General features: G+C 44.2%; 1 protein-coding gene across 2 annotated transcripts in view; it reads left to right on the plus strand.

The window, feature by feature from the left end:
- The window catches only part of LOC109899794 (sodium/calcium exchanger 1), a 181,626-nt gene extending 165,605 nt beyond the window's left edge, over window positions 1-16,021 (plus strand). For both annotated transcript variants that reach the window (XM_020495334.2, XM_031835572.1), the window contains exons 6-7: window positions 6,336-6,611; window positions 11,519-16,021. In XM_020495334.2, coding sequence (XP_020350923.1) covers window positions 6,336-6,611; window positions 11,519-11,895 — 653 coding nt within the window. In that variant the 3' untranslated portion in view covers window positions 11,896-16,021. The remainder of the gene's footprint in view (window positions 1-6,335; window positions 6,612-11,518) is intronic.
- Window positions 16,022-16,293: the final 272 nt, after the last annotated feature.

Below are 16,293 nucleotides of genomic sequence, written 5' to 3' on the forward strand. Positions count from 1 at the left end.
CTCTCTCTCTCTAGCTCTCTCTAGCTCTTTCTCTATCTCTACCTCTGGACTTGCTGCTGTGTTTAAAATGCACATACAGTCATGAAATATTGATCTTCCCTTACCTCCCCTCTCTCTTTATCTTTCTTTCTTTCACCCTGCAGCCCCTCTGATTATATTTGCTCTGAAGCCAGTAGAGAGGGAGAGTGTGTCAGGCAGCGTAGCATTTGCAGCGCTAGCCTCCTCACAAGTTAGTTTAAGAGAAATCATTGGCTTCCCACTGTGACTTGGTCCAGGGTGTTGACGGAGATTGGGTGTGAAATTCTCGCCAGTGGGTGGGTTGGTGGCTTCTCCAAACCTGTGGGACAGCAATGCTGTGTGGAATCCCACATTTAAAAAATACTGTTTACTACAGAATACTACAGTACTTACTATATAATTTTGAACTGTAGTATACTGTAGAATACTATACTACATACTGTAGTATACCTCGATCATGAGTAGTACGTACTATAGAATGTTGTAGTATACTGTGGAATACTACAGTAAATAATAGAGTATACTACAGACAGCAAAAACACTACAGTAAATAATACAGTAATGTCCGCAAAAACATACAGTGAATGTCATAGTATTTAACCATCATATATATACTATAGTATTTTTTCATGTGGGATGTGCGTGTGTGTATGTGTGGCCGTTGTCCACAGTGTTCACTTCTTCCCCCATATCAGTCTCAGATAAATGTCCTGACAGTCAGTTAATAACTCCCCTGACAACTCTGTTTTTTCCTTTCATGAATCTGCCCGTGACTTTGGATGATGGGTGTGAGTGTGTGCTTCTGTGGCTGTGCAGATGGGTGTGTCATAAGTGTGTGTGTCTCTCTGTCTGTACTCTCTGTGACCTGTGAATGACAGCACCACCACGGAGCTAATACAGTGCTAGATGATTCATTTATTTGGCCATCACCACTAAAGAGAAGAGAGACTGCTGAGTTGTGACAAGAATACCGAGACTGTGACTGACTGCAGAGAACCTCCCCAGGCCTATCTCAATGACACGGCAGCATATGTACTCTTTGCTGCCAGTCAGAGAGATACCTGGAATTACTTTAACGACCATAATCTATCAACACTGAGCAGCTGTAATAGAGATGTGACTCATTGATGAAGTCGAGGATGAGGAGTTGGCGGAGATACACAGATATGCCTTCAGTAGGCAGAGAAAGAGGGGGATGAGTAGTAAGGAAGATAGGGGAAATAGATGAAAGGAAGCCTCAGAGAATAGATCACAATTTTCTTATTGAGAGAGAGAGAGAGAGAGAGAGGAGTAGTGTTACAGCAGGAGTAGGTAACTAGATTCAGCAGCGGACCAATTGTTGTAGGAGCAGCTGGTCGGGGGCCATAACATAATTATAATCATTTTAAGCACTGCAAATTGACTACAACTGAGCCCAAAACAGAGAGTGTATTTGAAAATAACAATAATTTCATACTTTGATTACGTTGAGACGGGATCACACCTTTTTTTGTGGGAATGCTTCAACCAGACATGAAATATATATATTTATTTATTAACAGAATAAATCACTTGTGGGCCAGTTGTGGCCCGTGGCCCGCCTGTTGCTGACCCCTAGGATACAGTATGTGATTGTCTGTGTCTGTGTGTGTGTGTTGCAGATGTGTGATGGGTTATCCTACAGGATTCATCTCATTAACTGTGACTGCATGGGGAGAGATTGGCTCAGTCTTATCTCTTTGCCATAGCTAACTGGTTAATTGGCTCAGTTAGCCTATAGCTCCGTAGCTAATAGCTTAGGTTATAGCTTAGCATGTAGGCTGGTTCTAATACTGAGGATTTGACAGACTTCAACCAGCGTTGGAGTCTCAGCATAGAGTTTAATATTAGTGTTCCTCAGCATGGTGGTGGCAGCATCATGTTTTAGGGATGTTTTTCAGCGGCAGGGACTGAAAGAATAGTCAGGATCGAGGGAAAGATGAATGGAGCAAATTACTCAGGACTTCAGACTGGGATGAAGGTTCACCTTCCAACAGGACAACGAACATAAGCACACAGCCAAGACAACGCAGGTGTGGCTTCGGGACAAGTCTCTGAATGTTCTCGAGTGGCCCAGCCAGAGCACCGACTTGAACCCGATCGAACATCTCTGGACAGACCTGAGAATTTCTGTGCAGCAACGCTCCCCATCCAACGTGACAGAGCTTGAGAGGATCTGAAGAGAAGAATGGGAGAAACTCCCAAAATACAGCTGTTTCAAGCTTTGTCACTAAGGGGTATTGCATGTAGATTGATGAGAAAAACAACAACATTTTAATCAATTCTAGAATAAGGCTGTAACCTAACAAAATGTGGGAAAAGCCAAGGGGTCTGAATACTTTCCGAAGGCAGTGTAAAGTTGAATATGAATGTAGTGCTCTGGTCCTGTGTGCTCAGTTTAATGTCACCTCCGCTGGGGTTGGAGCTGGCTGCCTCTTCCTATAGGGCATGATGGGAAGATGAACACCTCCTTAATGACCTCTCACTGTCACCTACAACCTGCTATTACCTGCAGACACACTGGACACTCTCTCTTCCTCCTTCTTTCTACAGCATCTCTTTCTCTCACTCTCTTTCTCTCTCTCTTTCCCTATTCATGGTTTTACTTCTGTCTGTGCACCACAGTGTGTGTTGGCGTCTGTAATGTGTGTTCGAGTTGATGTGTATAATTTATATTGCTGAGCGATTAGTGACTTTTGAGGTCGGTTCGGTTTTGGTTCGGTTATAAAAAAAAAGAAGATATAATCACAGTTTTCGGTTTCATTATTATTTATTTTCTTTACGTTAAATGCATTATGAAATAATGACATTACAATGATTTTAGAGCTTTTTAATGGAAATTCTAATGGAAATTCTAATGGAAATTCTAATGGAAATTCTAATGGAAATTCTAATGGAAATTCTAGTTCTTGACCTGATTTCTCTCTTGAATTATTTTATTTCTCTCTAGAGAAACATTGCATTGGGCTCACAAAAAATAAATGAATGGAATTCAAATCATTTAACTGACGTCGGTCAATTAGTTGTTTAATAACCCCCCCAAAATTAAATGTTGGTTAATCGCTCAGCACTAGTAATTTGTGTGAATGTGTATGTGTCCTGTAGCGTATGCTGTGTGTGCAGAAGGTGTGATCATCACAGCAATATTTATTATTCACACTACCTAAACACACACACTACTACAGTATGTGGCGATACAGAGGACATTGCCTGACCTTATCTGACCTTTGTTGACATGTGCCACACAGGGGTCAGTTTAATTGGCAAGGTACAGACCTAGGGGACTCAGAGCACAGCTACCTGCTGAGACAGACAGATGGCAGCCTGGGACAAACATTAGCTTGGATGTTGTTGGTCTGGAGTTGAACCCTAAGTCCAAACAGAAAGCGCTGATCTAGTCAAAGGAATAGAATGGTCTATTATCCTCCTCCTGTGAGGAAATTCAAGATAGAGAGAGAATCAGTCTATTAGCGACAGCCATGGCTCAACTCAAGAGAATTGATTCCAGTGGATACAGTTTAACTATACCAGGGAATATGTTAGTCCGAATCAGAAATCCACACGAAATCCTGTAGCGAAAGTATATGATGTGTATGTTAATGTTAACCTTTATGTGTGTGAGATTACCTGGGACAGAAGAAGCGTTTCAACAGCATTTCAAATGATTTAATGAATGTACTTGTTGACCCTGAAATCATCTAAAAAACGAGCACTTAACCACCATTAACCGTTAAAAGCATTTAGACATATAAGCAGGCGCTAGCTGGCTGTGTGCAGGCAGGGGTTAAGGTGGCCGTGGCTGATGGACAATTCTCCTCAGACAAGGTGTGTTGTGGTGCCGCAGGAGATAAAGCCAGCCTGTTTACTGATGCATTAAGTGGATGTGTGTGTGACAAGACTGTAAAGTGGGAGTTTTAAAAGGGCGTAACCACCATTCATTTTTTCTGTATGCTTTTCTCTCTCTCTCTCTCTCTCTCTCTCTCTCTCTCTCTCCCTCTCCCCTCTCCCTCTCTCCCTCTCTCCCTCTCTCCCTCTCTCCCTCTATGTGTGTGCGTAAAACTGGCACACACTGTGCTGCACATATGTATATAATTTTGTATTATATCTGCAGTAGAACACAGAGTACATTTATCTCCCTCAACCTCTCTCTCATAACTGTGTGTTTAATGATGAGTAACCACAGGCAGGGATGTGAGCCGCAGAGCCCGCTCAGGCTATAAAGTAATGTCCCTCAATTTGGCTTACTTTATTACTCCAGTCACTTCCCTGCTGAATATTCCTTCTAGAATAGCCTCTCTCTCTTCTCTCTCTCTCTCTCTCTCTCTCTCTCTCTCTCTCTCTCTCTCTCCTCTCTCTCTCTCTCTCTCTCTCTCTCTCTCTCTCTCTCGCTCTCCTCTCTCTCTCTCTCTCTCTCTCCTTCCTACTGCAATCTCTATTTTTCCCTCCTACTTCCTCCTCTCTACCTCTCCATGGGAAGGAACGTCTGATTAATACAGTATGAGCGGTAAGAAACCAGGAGGGAAGGAGGAAAGAAATTGATGTAGAGAGAGGAAGGAGAGGGGTTGATGGTAGAGAGCATAGATCGAAATGAATGGTCGATAGACAGATTAAAGAAAATGATAATGCAGGAAAGTAGAGAGGAGGTGTCAGGGTTGTGAATTAGTGGTAGATGGACTAATGAGAGGAAAGGAGGGAGGAGGTGTAACAGAGTGATGGATAAACAGATGAGAGGAGTGGGAAGGGGAGATGATGTATAAAGGACAGATGAGAGGAGGTGTCAGGGGTAAAGATTATCATTAGAGACACACGCCCCCTCCAGACTGGCTCTGATGTCACCACCTCCTCCACACTCCTCTCTGTATGTGGGGTGTGTGTTTGTATGTGCGTGCCTGTAAAATTAAGGACAGGGAAACTGAGCTCCATTACAGAGGAGAGAGAGAGAGAGAGAGAGAGAGAGAGAGAGAGAGAGAGAGAGAGAGAGAGAGAGAGAGAGAGAGAGAGAGAGAGAGAGAGAGAGAGAGAGAGAGAGAGAGAGAGAGAGAGAGAGAGAGAGAGAGAGAGAGAGAGAGAGAGAGAGAGAGAGAGAGAGAGAGAGAGAGAGAGAGAGAGAGAGAGAGAGAGAGAGAGAGAGAGAGAGAGAGAGAGAGAGAGAGAGAGAGAGAGAGAGAGAGAGAGAGAGAGAGAGAGAGAGAGAGAGAGAGAGAGACCTGTTTTGGCATGGGCAGCGCCATTGAGGACTTGACCATTTTGAAGTAGTCAACTGGGTGGGACTTAAGGAAGGACCACATCATTTCATCCAGGTCACCAGGATATATCAGCCAATGAATTATACTTGTGAGAAAACATTCCATAACTGCAGGTGGCAGTAAATCTCTCTCTCGCTTCTCTCAGTTCCATGTGAGTATTTTCACCCCCTATGTTTAACTTAATGATTGATGGTGATTAGTGGAACTCCTTACAGTAGGAGATACATTCAGGAACTAAGAGTGAGTCACTTCATGTCCCAGTTCTTCACAGGGCAGGCTTGTGTGTGTGTGTGTGAAAAAAGAGATACATCACTTTTATGTCTCACACAGGCCCACTGCTGAGCTCTCTCTCACTCTTTTTCTATTTCTCTCTCTCACTCTCTCTTTCTCTCTCTCTCTGAGAAAGAAAGCAAGCTGAGAACATTCTACAGCCACACACTTGTATGTATGTGTGTGTGTGTGTTAGAATTTTCTGTGTTTTGAATTTGCCTTGTTAAAAACGTGATGGAAAATAGCTTTTGACATTTCTCAGATAAAAGGCATTGTGCAATTTGTCTGCCCTTTTACAGTGCATCACAATGTGAACATGTTCAAATGGCTCTTTTGGTCCCTTGAGATTGTGGTTCAGGCCATTAGTGATGCAATCATTATGATGGTCAAATACCAGATTAATATTGTATGTCTAGAAAGATGTGTGTCCATGTGTATACACACATACAAAGATGATGTGTACCTGTTAGAGAGGATTGGCTCCAGTCCGAGCCTCAGGCTATGATTACACTCTGACAAATTAGCTCCAATGTTAAGAGCAGCAAAGCATCATCATCACAAATCATAACTTTGGCTCTCTTATTTCACAAAATATAGTCTGGTGTTCAGTAAACCTTTGAGGGATATCATTCGTCTCAATACATCAACTAAACAATCGCCCCCTTTCAGATCCCTTAATATCATGTGCTTTCTCCTCATCCCCCTCTCTTCTCTCTTTCTCCTCATCCCCCTCTCCTCTCTCGTTCTCCTCATCCCCCTCTCCTCTCTCTTTCTCTCGGCCAGGTGAGGATGACGAGGATGAAGAGTGCGGCGAGGAGAAGCTGCCGTCCTGTTTCGACTACGTCATGCACTTCCTCACCGTCTTCTGGAAGGTTCTGTTTGCGTTCGTGCCCCCGACAGACTACTGGAACGGCTGGGCCTGCTTCGTGGTGTCCATCTGTATGATCGGCCTGCTCACAGCCTTCATCGGGGACCTGGCCTCCCACTTCGGCTGCACCGTGGGCCTCAAGGACTCTGTCACCGCCGTGGTGTTCGTGGCCCTGGGAACCTCCGTGCCAGGTAATATTATAAACTAACCCTGGTGTTTATGCTAGATGTACTTGCTTTGTAATGTTGACAGTAGCACTCCTTTTACAGTAGCATTTAACCTAGATGTACTACTATGTAATGATTGCGGTAACGTTTTTCCTACAAAAGTCCTCTAGAATTAAGGCATGATTCAATCCATATCGCGTAAATTCATCACTACAGCACGATTGAAATGTAAAGGCAATGTTCTCGCGTTGGCAGAGACTGCAATCACGGTAAACGCTGTGTATGTCGGCTCCGTCTGAAATGACCTTTACATTTCAATCGCGCCATAGCGCTGAACTTCCGCGATACGGATTGAATCGAGCCCTTAATCGCTCCGAACACTCCCAGTGTCCAGTGTTCACCTCCCACCATTAATTTACACTGCTTACACCCCAGCTAGATACTGCTACAAGTATACATGACATGTTAGTCAGTAGCCGATGCTCTGTTCCTGAGCAGCTTAACATCACCGTATACAAGTGAGTGGGTTGAACAAGAGCCTAAATAAATACACATGGAACATCAGTTCAACCCCTCAAAGCTACCATGGCATAAACCTCACACTCCTATGATGAATATTATTGCACAACCATAAGTGTATGGAATGGAAAAGGTTGAAACAGAGTAATTGCTAGTAGGAGAGATGTCAGGCGTGGGTTAGTCCAGAAGATGGCTGATGTCTTTAGAGGCAGAAGATGGGCAGTGACTCAGATGTGAAGCCAAACACACACACACACACATACACACACACACACACACACACACACACACAGCTTAATAGCTTTCAACTGGGACTGATACAGTGCTTAGCTAATTAGCTAATTAGCTCTCAGTTCATGTATTGTACACTGAGCTGCATCACAGACCTGCTGACCAGCCAGCCACTGTAACTCACCCAGGACTCACCGCTCTGACACTTCTAGACATTACTCCTGAAACACTGTTCCCCTCACTTCACCAATACTGTAAACCCCATTTCACAAGCACAAATGACAAAGATGTGTAAAGAAACAGTACAAGCAGTCAATATTCTTTGTGTCTGTCATTCTGTTTGTTTGCACAAGGCATGTTGTGTGTGCATGGGTAACTTTCCAACAGAGTACACACGTAGTGGCTTCCTAATTTGAACCGTGCCTCCCTGCCTCACCATGCTCACACAGACACACACCGCTGCACTGCTTCGCCACCCATGTTCATTAGTATTGAGTCATTTCTCATGGGGATCAGGTGTTGTGCGGTGTCCTGCCCTTTAGAATATGATGCATTACTCTACACAGGAGCGATAACAATAACCGAGGGGGTTAAGCTAGCATTAGCCGCCATAGCGCTGTGCTGCTGTGCTGCTGTGTAAATGGACCCTGCTTGGAGCCCTCACACCACACCTCTCACCCCACTGTAATTATAGTCAATACAAAGGCACAAAGGCCACAGCCACACGTCTCAATGAGCCTCGTTTGTCATGGTTAGTGAGCCAGAGAAGAACATCAGCAGCCCATATAAAAGTAACATAGAGGGAGGTCAGATTGTGTGTGTGTGTGTGTGTGTGTGTGTGTGTGTGTGTGTGTGTGTGTGTGTGTGTGTGTGTGTGTGTGTGTGTGTGTGTGTGTGTGTGTGTGTGTGTGTGTGTGTGTGTGTGTGTGTGTGTGTGTGTGTGTGTGTGTGTGTGTGTGTGTGTGTGTGTGTGTGTGTGTGTGTGTGTGTGTGTGTGTGTGCGTGTGTGCGTGTGTGTGTGTGTGTTTCAAAATAAATTAAGTATGATAAAGAGCACACTGAGGAGAATATGTAAAACTCTGCATTTAATCATGCAATGTCATTGTTTCTAGTGCTATGGACTACTCCTCCTATAGGGGCCTTACTATGCAAACAGCCAATGGCAGCCAATGGCTGATAGATCAATCCAAGACGCCGTCTGTAGGCGTGAGCATGATATTCATCATGGAGGTGTGGATAGCTTACGGGGTGCACTGTCACAGACATTCCTAACATATCTAGAGAAATGAGATGCTCGCTACTGTCCTTCCTGACTCACTAGAACCATGATTGGATAGCGGGAGTGTGGGAGCATCAAGTCATGTGAGAACACTCCCAGCACACAGGAAGTGACGTCATCACCATCACTTCCTCCTGGCCTTGCCAGGAAGGGAGAGCAGCAACGGACAAGGCCACGGAGGCCCAATTGCCATAGTAACCGATATAGCCATTAACGGCAGCTGCAGCAGAGAGAGGATGCTGCTGCATGTTAATAGGCCCAGAGAGAGCAGCAGATGTGTAGTAGGCAGTTAAATGGCTGGTGATTGTAGGGCTTGTCAAAGATAACAGTCTCCACTGTGACTGTGTGATGTCACAGCCAGGAAGTGATTAGCAGGCAAGCTCTTATCATAGAGATGGAACTGGGAGGTGTAAAACAGTCTCAGGAGCTTATGCCTTCTTCTATCTGCTTTAGAAAAGCCATTATCTTGGAGGTAGAGAGGAGCCAGGTTTTGCTGTATACGGTCTTGATAGGGCAGAGTAGATTGAATATATGGTGTAGGATAGAGAGGAGCAAGAAGAAGGACAACACAGTCACACAGAGATGCTCTCTCTGCCCACACACACTATCCTTACACAATCACAGCCGCCAATTGGACTACAGTGCGTGTGTGTGTGTGTGTGTGTGGCAGTGCTGGAAATCACTGCCTGGGGTTGGAAACTGCGCACACACAAGCACACAGCCCACACACACGCACGAGCACACACACACACCATGCAGGGACAAACAATCTCTCTATTTCATCTGACAGTACATACTGTGCAATTCTATGTCCGACAGTCCTCGCTACACAAATGCCCCTCCCGTATCAAAGGGTAGCTGCAGTAGTCCCCACCCTGTTGTGTGTGTGCTTGCGTGCATGTCCCTTTCTATAGATGCTCTGGTTTGTGTTGTCGAGAACTGTGAGGCTGCGGCGTTCCCAGTGTCCCCTCCCTCCGTTCCCTCCATCCCTCCTTCCATTCTCAGTGAAGCTGCACAGTATGATGATTAGTGCAGACACTTACGAGGCAACCCCTGTCTGTTCTGCATCAGCCTTTCGCCACTCCACAGCTCTCTCCCGTGTCTTTCTGTCCGTCCTGCTTTTGTCCTCACCCTGCATTCTGCTCAGGGGATCCGACCACACTGTTATCATAGAGAGAGAGAGCCTTTTGTCCAGTCTGCCGCACAAAGACTGCTGCACTGCCAACGCCTGGCTCAGTCTACTGTACTGCAGCTCTCTCTCCCTCCCCCTCTCTCTCTCCCACAGACATCTAAATACACCACACTATCCAGCTAGCTAGAGCATTCTCTGTAGAGAGAAGATTGAAGACGTACCTGAGTTTTAATGTCACATGCACAAGTACAGTGAAAATGTATTTCTTGCTAGCTCTAAACCCAACAATGCAGTAATCAATAACAATGTAGTACTACAAATAACAAGGTAGAACAAAAACACACAAGAAATAATAAGAACTGTCATTGAACAATACATGGGCCAGAAGAAGATTTAACCAATCAATTTATTCATAGAGACAGAAAGAGATAAATAGACGAATATCTCAGTTAAACTGTTGTGTGGATGGCTGCTTCATGACTCTGTACATAGCTCCAGTACTTAAAATAACAATTCACCCATTTTGAATGTTATAACATTTTTGAGCATCTCTGAGTGATGTTCTATCGACTCCCAGGGTCATTTCATGTTTTCATGTGCATTACAGCCGGTACGCGAGTTTTGCATCGTATGATAGAACATTGCTCAGAGATGCACAAAAATTATGTAACATAAAAAATGGGTTATACATTTACTTTATGTTTTTCAATCGTATTTCTTCCTGGGTCTTGGTCCAGTGGTTTTCCAGCCCAGTGCAAGGCCCGAGTGGCTGTGAGTACCTGTGAGTACTATCCAGTCACTGGACATGAGATGGATTCTTTTTAAGTGATGAATCTTCCTCAGTTACACGTTACAGCTCTCAGACCAGTCATTGCTCAGCATCTGTTCTAAATCAACCACAGATACTTTATTCACTAGTGTGGTCCAGTAATGACCACACTTCTATGCCCATGTCGGTGCCCGTCTTGTGCCATGTTGAAGTCAGCAGAGCTAGATTCCCAGTGAATAGTGCCACTCGAGGCCAATGACCATGGTATCATGTCCAGCTGGCTAGAGCCTGATGCCAGCTCAGTGAATGGAGTCACCCTGAGGAGTAATTTGTCTCAACCTGGCCTCCCTCGCTAAATCTCGGGCACCAGGAAAATAAAAGGGAAGGGTGCACAGAGGAAGTGAGGAGGGACCGAGGGACAGAAATGGGAATAAAACAGAGTGCTCTGTCACTTGCCAATGAAAGACATCTCAAACATTAGACTGGGTTCCTTGACTCTCTATGAAAGCACTTTCTCCTGGCAAGGTAACTGCAACTTAGCATAAACAGCTGGCTCCACTCCAGAAATTGAATGGTGTCTTCCTGCTGGGCTGCTGTTGTTCCTACAGCAGACTGTTTAAATCCAGACACATAGCCGGCCATTTATGGAGAAGATTGTGTGCTTGCCTCGGGTATTGATCTGGGTCTGGGGGAAAGAGACCCAGACAGATGACTTCTGCTGAGACGGAACTCCTGTCCCTGCAACGGTGACAATTTTGCTCCCTGATTATAGTCTTCAGACATTACATTGAATTATGTCTTATGAAACAATGCTGTTCAGTGTTTTTTAGACTTTTAATTCATATTGAGCTTTTTTGTTTTGCCTCTGACCCTTTACCCACACCCTCTGCCCCATACCCCATCACCATTAATTCCCCCAATCCAATAACATTTTCCCAATCCGTATTGAATCACACACACAACACCCTCCTCCCCTCCATCCTCTCTTCCCTTTCTTCCAGACACCTTTGCCAGTAAGGTGGCAGCCATCCAGGACCAGTATGCTGATGCATCCATCGGCAACGTGACGGGCAGCAACGCGGTCAATGTGTTCCTGGGCATCGGCGTGGCCTGGTCCATCGCCGCCATCTACCACAACTCCAAGGGCAACGACTTCAAGGTAGACCCGGGGAGCCTGGCCTTCTCCGTCACCCTCTTCACCATCTTTGCGTTCATCTGCGTGGGAGTGCTGATGTACCGGCGGCGACCTTCGATCGGCGGCGAGCTGGGGGGTCCGCGGACTCCCAAGATACTGACCACCATGCTGTTTGTCAGCCTGTGGCTGCTTTACATTCTGTTCTCCTCACTGGAGGCCTACTGCCACTTCAGGGCCTTCTAAACAGCTACAAACTTAAGAAGGCCCTAGAAGAGCTAACCGGAGACAAGAAGGAGGAAACAGCAGCAGTGAAAAACGTTTTTCTCTTGTCGTTAATAACCCCGACCCAACTCACCCAACCCCGACCCACCTCCCCCTTTTAAGAAGTGAAAGATCCCTCCCCTAGTGCTTAATAAGGGATGAGACTGGTTGTTCAGGCGAGGAGAGGCCTGTCAGCGCTGGGACAGAGAAACCTCTGAAGTCTGTAGAATGACAGTTGTGTGTGCGTGTGTGTGCGTGCGTGTGCGTGTGCGTGCGTGTGCGCGCGCGTGTGTGTGTGTGTGTGTAGCTGTTTGTTATGTCTCTCACTACCCAGCAACCCTATAGAAACAGCATCGTCGACGCCTGGCGCTCATTTCAAACTAAACACTAGACATTTTTAGTGAAATCCTTTAAGAATTCCCATACCACCATTATTGATATGTATATGCATGAACATCAAAAGAAACAAAGATACGGCTGTTCACAAGCATAGTGGGTGGGGAGTAACAGGTACTTTTGAAGAAAGTCTCTTGTCTGTGTGTTAGTCTTAATAAATCTCAGTTAGGGCCTGGCTGCAAGAGCTGCTCACCACCTTCTGACCCTCGGTTTGATCCCAAGTAGAACATCTGATTAGGTGTCCTCTGTTCTTTTATCTTGCTGTAGATGTAGTTGTGTTAAAGGAGTTTAGCATACTTTTACCTTTAAGGCCGTATCGTGATTGAATGGCCAGCGTTACCATTTTAACTATCAGATAACTCGTTGTCAACTTACATGATCATTTTCAAAACTATCCCAAGATTGCATTTCCAGTTTAGTCAATAGGGGTTTCACCACCAACATGCTTGATTCAAATTGCAATAGAATGCAGAGAGACCGTACTGGATCGCCCTCTGCATTAGCTTCATCCATTGGCTACACATCTTTCAGCAGCCTCTCACTATTGGCTCTTTCTCTCTATCTTTGTGTCTAAACTCCTACCAGACTGGTCTTTTTAGCAGTCTCAGTCCTCAAGGGCTCTACAGTCATTTCTTAACCACTAACCCTAATCAGAAACCCTTTACCCCTCACCCCTATCATAAACCCACCCTCAACACCCCTATCATAAACCCACCCTCAACACCCCTATCATAAACCCACCCTCAACAATCCTATCATAAACCTCTCAACACTCCTATCATAAACCCACCCTCAACACCCCTATCATAAACCCACCCTCAACACCCCTATCATAAACCCACCCTCAACACCCCTATCATAAACCCACCCTCAACACCCCTATCATAAACCCACCCTCAACACCCCTATCATAAACCCACCCTCAACACCCCTATCATAAACCCACCCTCAACACCCCTATCATAAACCCACCCTCAACACCACTATCATAAACCCACCCTCAACACCCCTATCATAAACCCACCCTCAACACCCCTATCATAAACCCACCCTCAACACTCCTATCATAAATCCACCCTCAACACCCCTATCATAAACCCACCCTCAACACCCCTATCATAAACCCACCCTCAACACCCCTATCATAAACCCACCCTCAACACCCCTATCATAAACCCACCCTCAACACTCCTATCATAAACCCACCCTCAACACCCCTATCATAAACCCACCCTCAACACCCCTATCATAAACCCACCCTCAACACTCCTATCATAAACCCACCCTCAACACTCCTATCATAAACCCACCCTCAACACTCCTATCATAAACCCACCCTCAACACTCCTATCATAAACCCCTCAACACTAAACCCTCTTTCTCTCTCCACTGAGCTGCACATCTTCATTTTTTAAAACATTAAATGGAATATTTCAATAAACAATTTCTTAAACATAAAATACATCAATTGTAATGGTGGACAGACGTGTAGATTAAAAGGTTCCCATAATGCAGTAGCTATAGGGACATTTTTACAGACGTTCAAAGTGAAGCTGGTGAGAAATACATTGACTGACTTTTTTCTATTTTCTGAGGTAAAGGCTTTTGTCTTAATGATGCAATCTTTTGAATCCATCTAACTGCCAGTCCCCAGATATAAGGGTTTACATCCAAGACTGTTACTCCACGTCCAGTTCAGACACATCAGGCAGGTCAGTGTGTGGAAGAGGAAGACGGTCCACATTATTTGATGAATACCCCGAGTTTCCTACTGAGTTGGTTTAATACACTATACTTGATGTGTAACGTAACAATGAAGTAAAAGTAATCATAGTTGTAGTTTGGTTTAGAAAATTAAGATTTTGTCTCGTTCTTGTCATTTCTCACCACAGAGGTTGCAGCCCCTGAGAAGGTTCCATCTAGGTTAAAGTACTTATATGGAAGCCAAGTGGAGTTTACTCCTATTTTGCCAAAGGGAACTATTTCTAATGGAAACTCCAGTAACAGCTTAGCCAGAATATGAGTGTGTTTTCTAACACACTGACGTTTCTTAACACCACCAAAAAGATCCCTGTGTGGTACTTAAAGCCTTGGTATTGTTTGACCGAAACAGAACATTTCTAATTCCAAATTTGGATGAAAACATTCACATTTCGTGGAGATGGTTTAATGTTTCGAATTGAAGGAAAAACATTGCACTGGTTCCCGTGTTTCTAATGAAAAGGATGACATTGTTTATATGCTGACGATGACTCTGCTGTTACATGATTATACATTATGACCTTTCTCTGATCTGAAAAGGTTACTATGACATTGAAATACTAAAAAAGACCTTTCCTCCAACCCTAATACTCAACTAACCAACTACAAATGACAAGAAGAGGAGGAGGAGAAAGAAAGAACATGTGAAGTACAGCCATACATTGTGTACTGGTGCAGTGAAGCACAAGGACTTCTCCTGCCCAGCATGTGTTGCTATAGTGTACGTCTGCACTGTGACTGTGCAGCATCTCTCTGTGTACTCTACCCTGCCCACATGCCATGTCCATATTTTGGAATGTTAATTGTTAATTAATGTGCTACTTGTTCACACTGTGCATGAATGATAACATGTCTGTATATACTAAGCAGTATCCCATTCGTTGATGTTGACGGAGGTTTGAATGTTGTATAGGTTTTGACTTTTTTTTTTATGTACTATAACCTAATGTTATATTTTAAGTTGAATGATGTATTTGGTAACTTGCACATTAAATTGAAAAAAGGCAATATCTGCTGTTGTTGAATGAGGGTGAGAACTTAACGAGTTACGTATCTTAAGGGAGTTGCATGGGTATTTGTACAAAAGACAATGCTTGCTTATAATGACATGGCTGGTTGTATTATTTGACAGTGTAAAGGCTATTTTGTCATTGAAGAGATAATATGTGTATATACTGTACATTGTTACCAGAGAGAGGTCTGATACCTCCACATATCTTAGTGAATTCTACATATTTATTTTAAAACCCTCACTAAACTCAAGAATGACAAATATTGCCTTTTTGGAGAAGTAGTTGGCTTAAATGCTTGTTTTGCTCTCGCTCTCTTTTCCTTCCGTGCTGAGCAGTGTTTCGTCTTAGATATCTGAAAAGTGTGTCAGTTCGTCATGCGGGGTGGATTCCTTCTTCAACTCAAGATCTGTCTGTCTGTCAACCTGGTATGTGCCCAGCCATCTGTCTCTCTGGCCGGTACTGTACCTGCCTATCTGTCTCTGTCCCTGTTCAGTGTCTGTCTGTCTGTCTGTTGGTACCTGAGGTGCGTCATCTGATTTACACCACCACCGCCCACTGCTCAGATGGACCGTCGTTTTTCAGGGTTCTAATATATTTCACTTTCTCTTTCTTTTCCCTCCTTGCATTTGCACTTTCTCACTGTTTAGCTCTCTCTCTCTCTCCTCTTTAACTTTCTCTCAACCTTCACCTCTCGATCTGTCCTTTCCTTGCTGTCTCACTTTAACAGGGTTTAGTTTGCTATTTGTTTTGTCTTTTTGTTTGATTTTGTTTGATTCTAATTGATAGAATATCATGAATTTGTCTTATTTTGTTGGTGTCGTCTGTGTTTTTTCTTTGTGTCGCACAAACGAATAGGAAGACATTACACTAACTGTGATTACTCTACATGGTACACTTCTAACACAGAAAATAAAGTTTGGAATACCCTGTTTCAAAGACCCTTGAGTGGAGTTGTTTTGTGGGTCTGCATGTGGAGCGAAGTGTGCTGTGATGTTAGTGTATATTTTAGTGTTCTTAAAACTGTTGAAATACATCAGAAAAATTAGTCGCCTTTATGCTTCCAAATTGTAGTTCAGCCAGTGTCCATCCACACGTTGATGTCATTCTTCGCTCTAGCCTCCAAACACAAGAGCACCTGGAATTAAGTGCTCTCTATGTCACATTACAAGTATAATAATGTACTTCAAATATTATGTATTTTTCTAGTACA

Source organism: Oncorhynchus kisutch, linkage group LG11 (genome assembly GCF_002021735.2).
Source record: "Oncorhynchus kisutch isolate 150728-3 linkage group LG11, Okis_V2, whole genome shotgun sequence".
In the NCBI taxonomy this organism is placed as follows: Eukaryota; Metazoa; Chordata; class Actinopteri; order Salmoniformes; family Salmonidae; genus Oncorhynchus; species Oncorhynchus kisutch.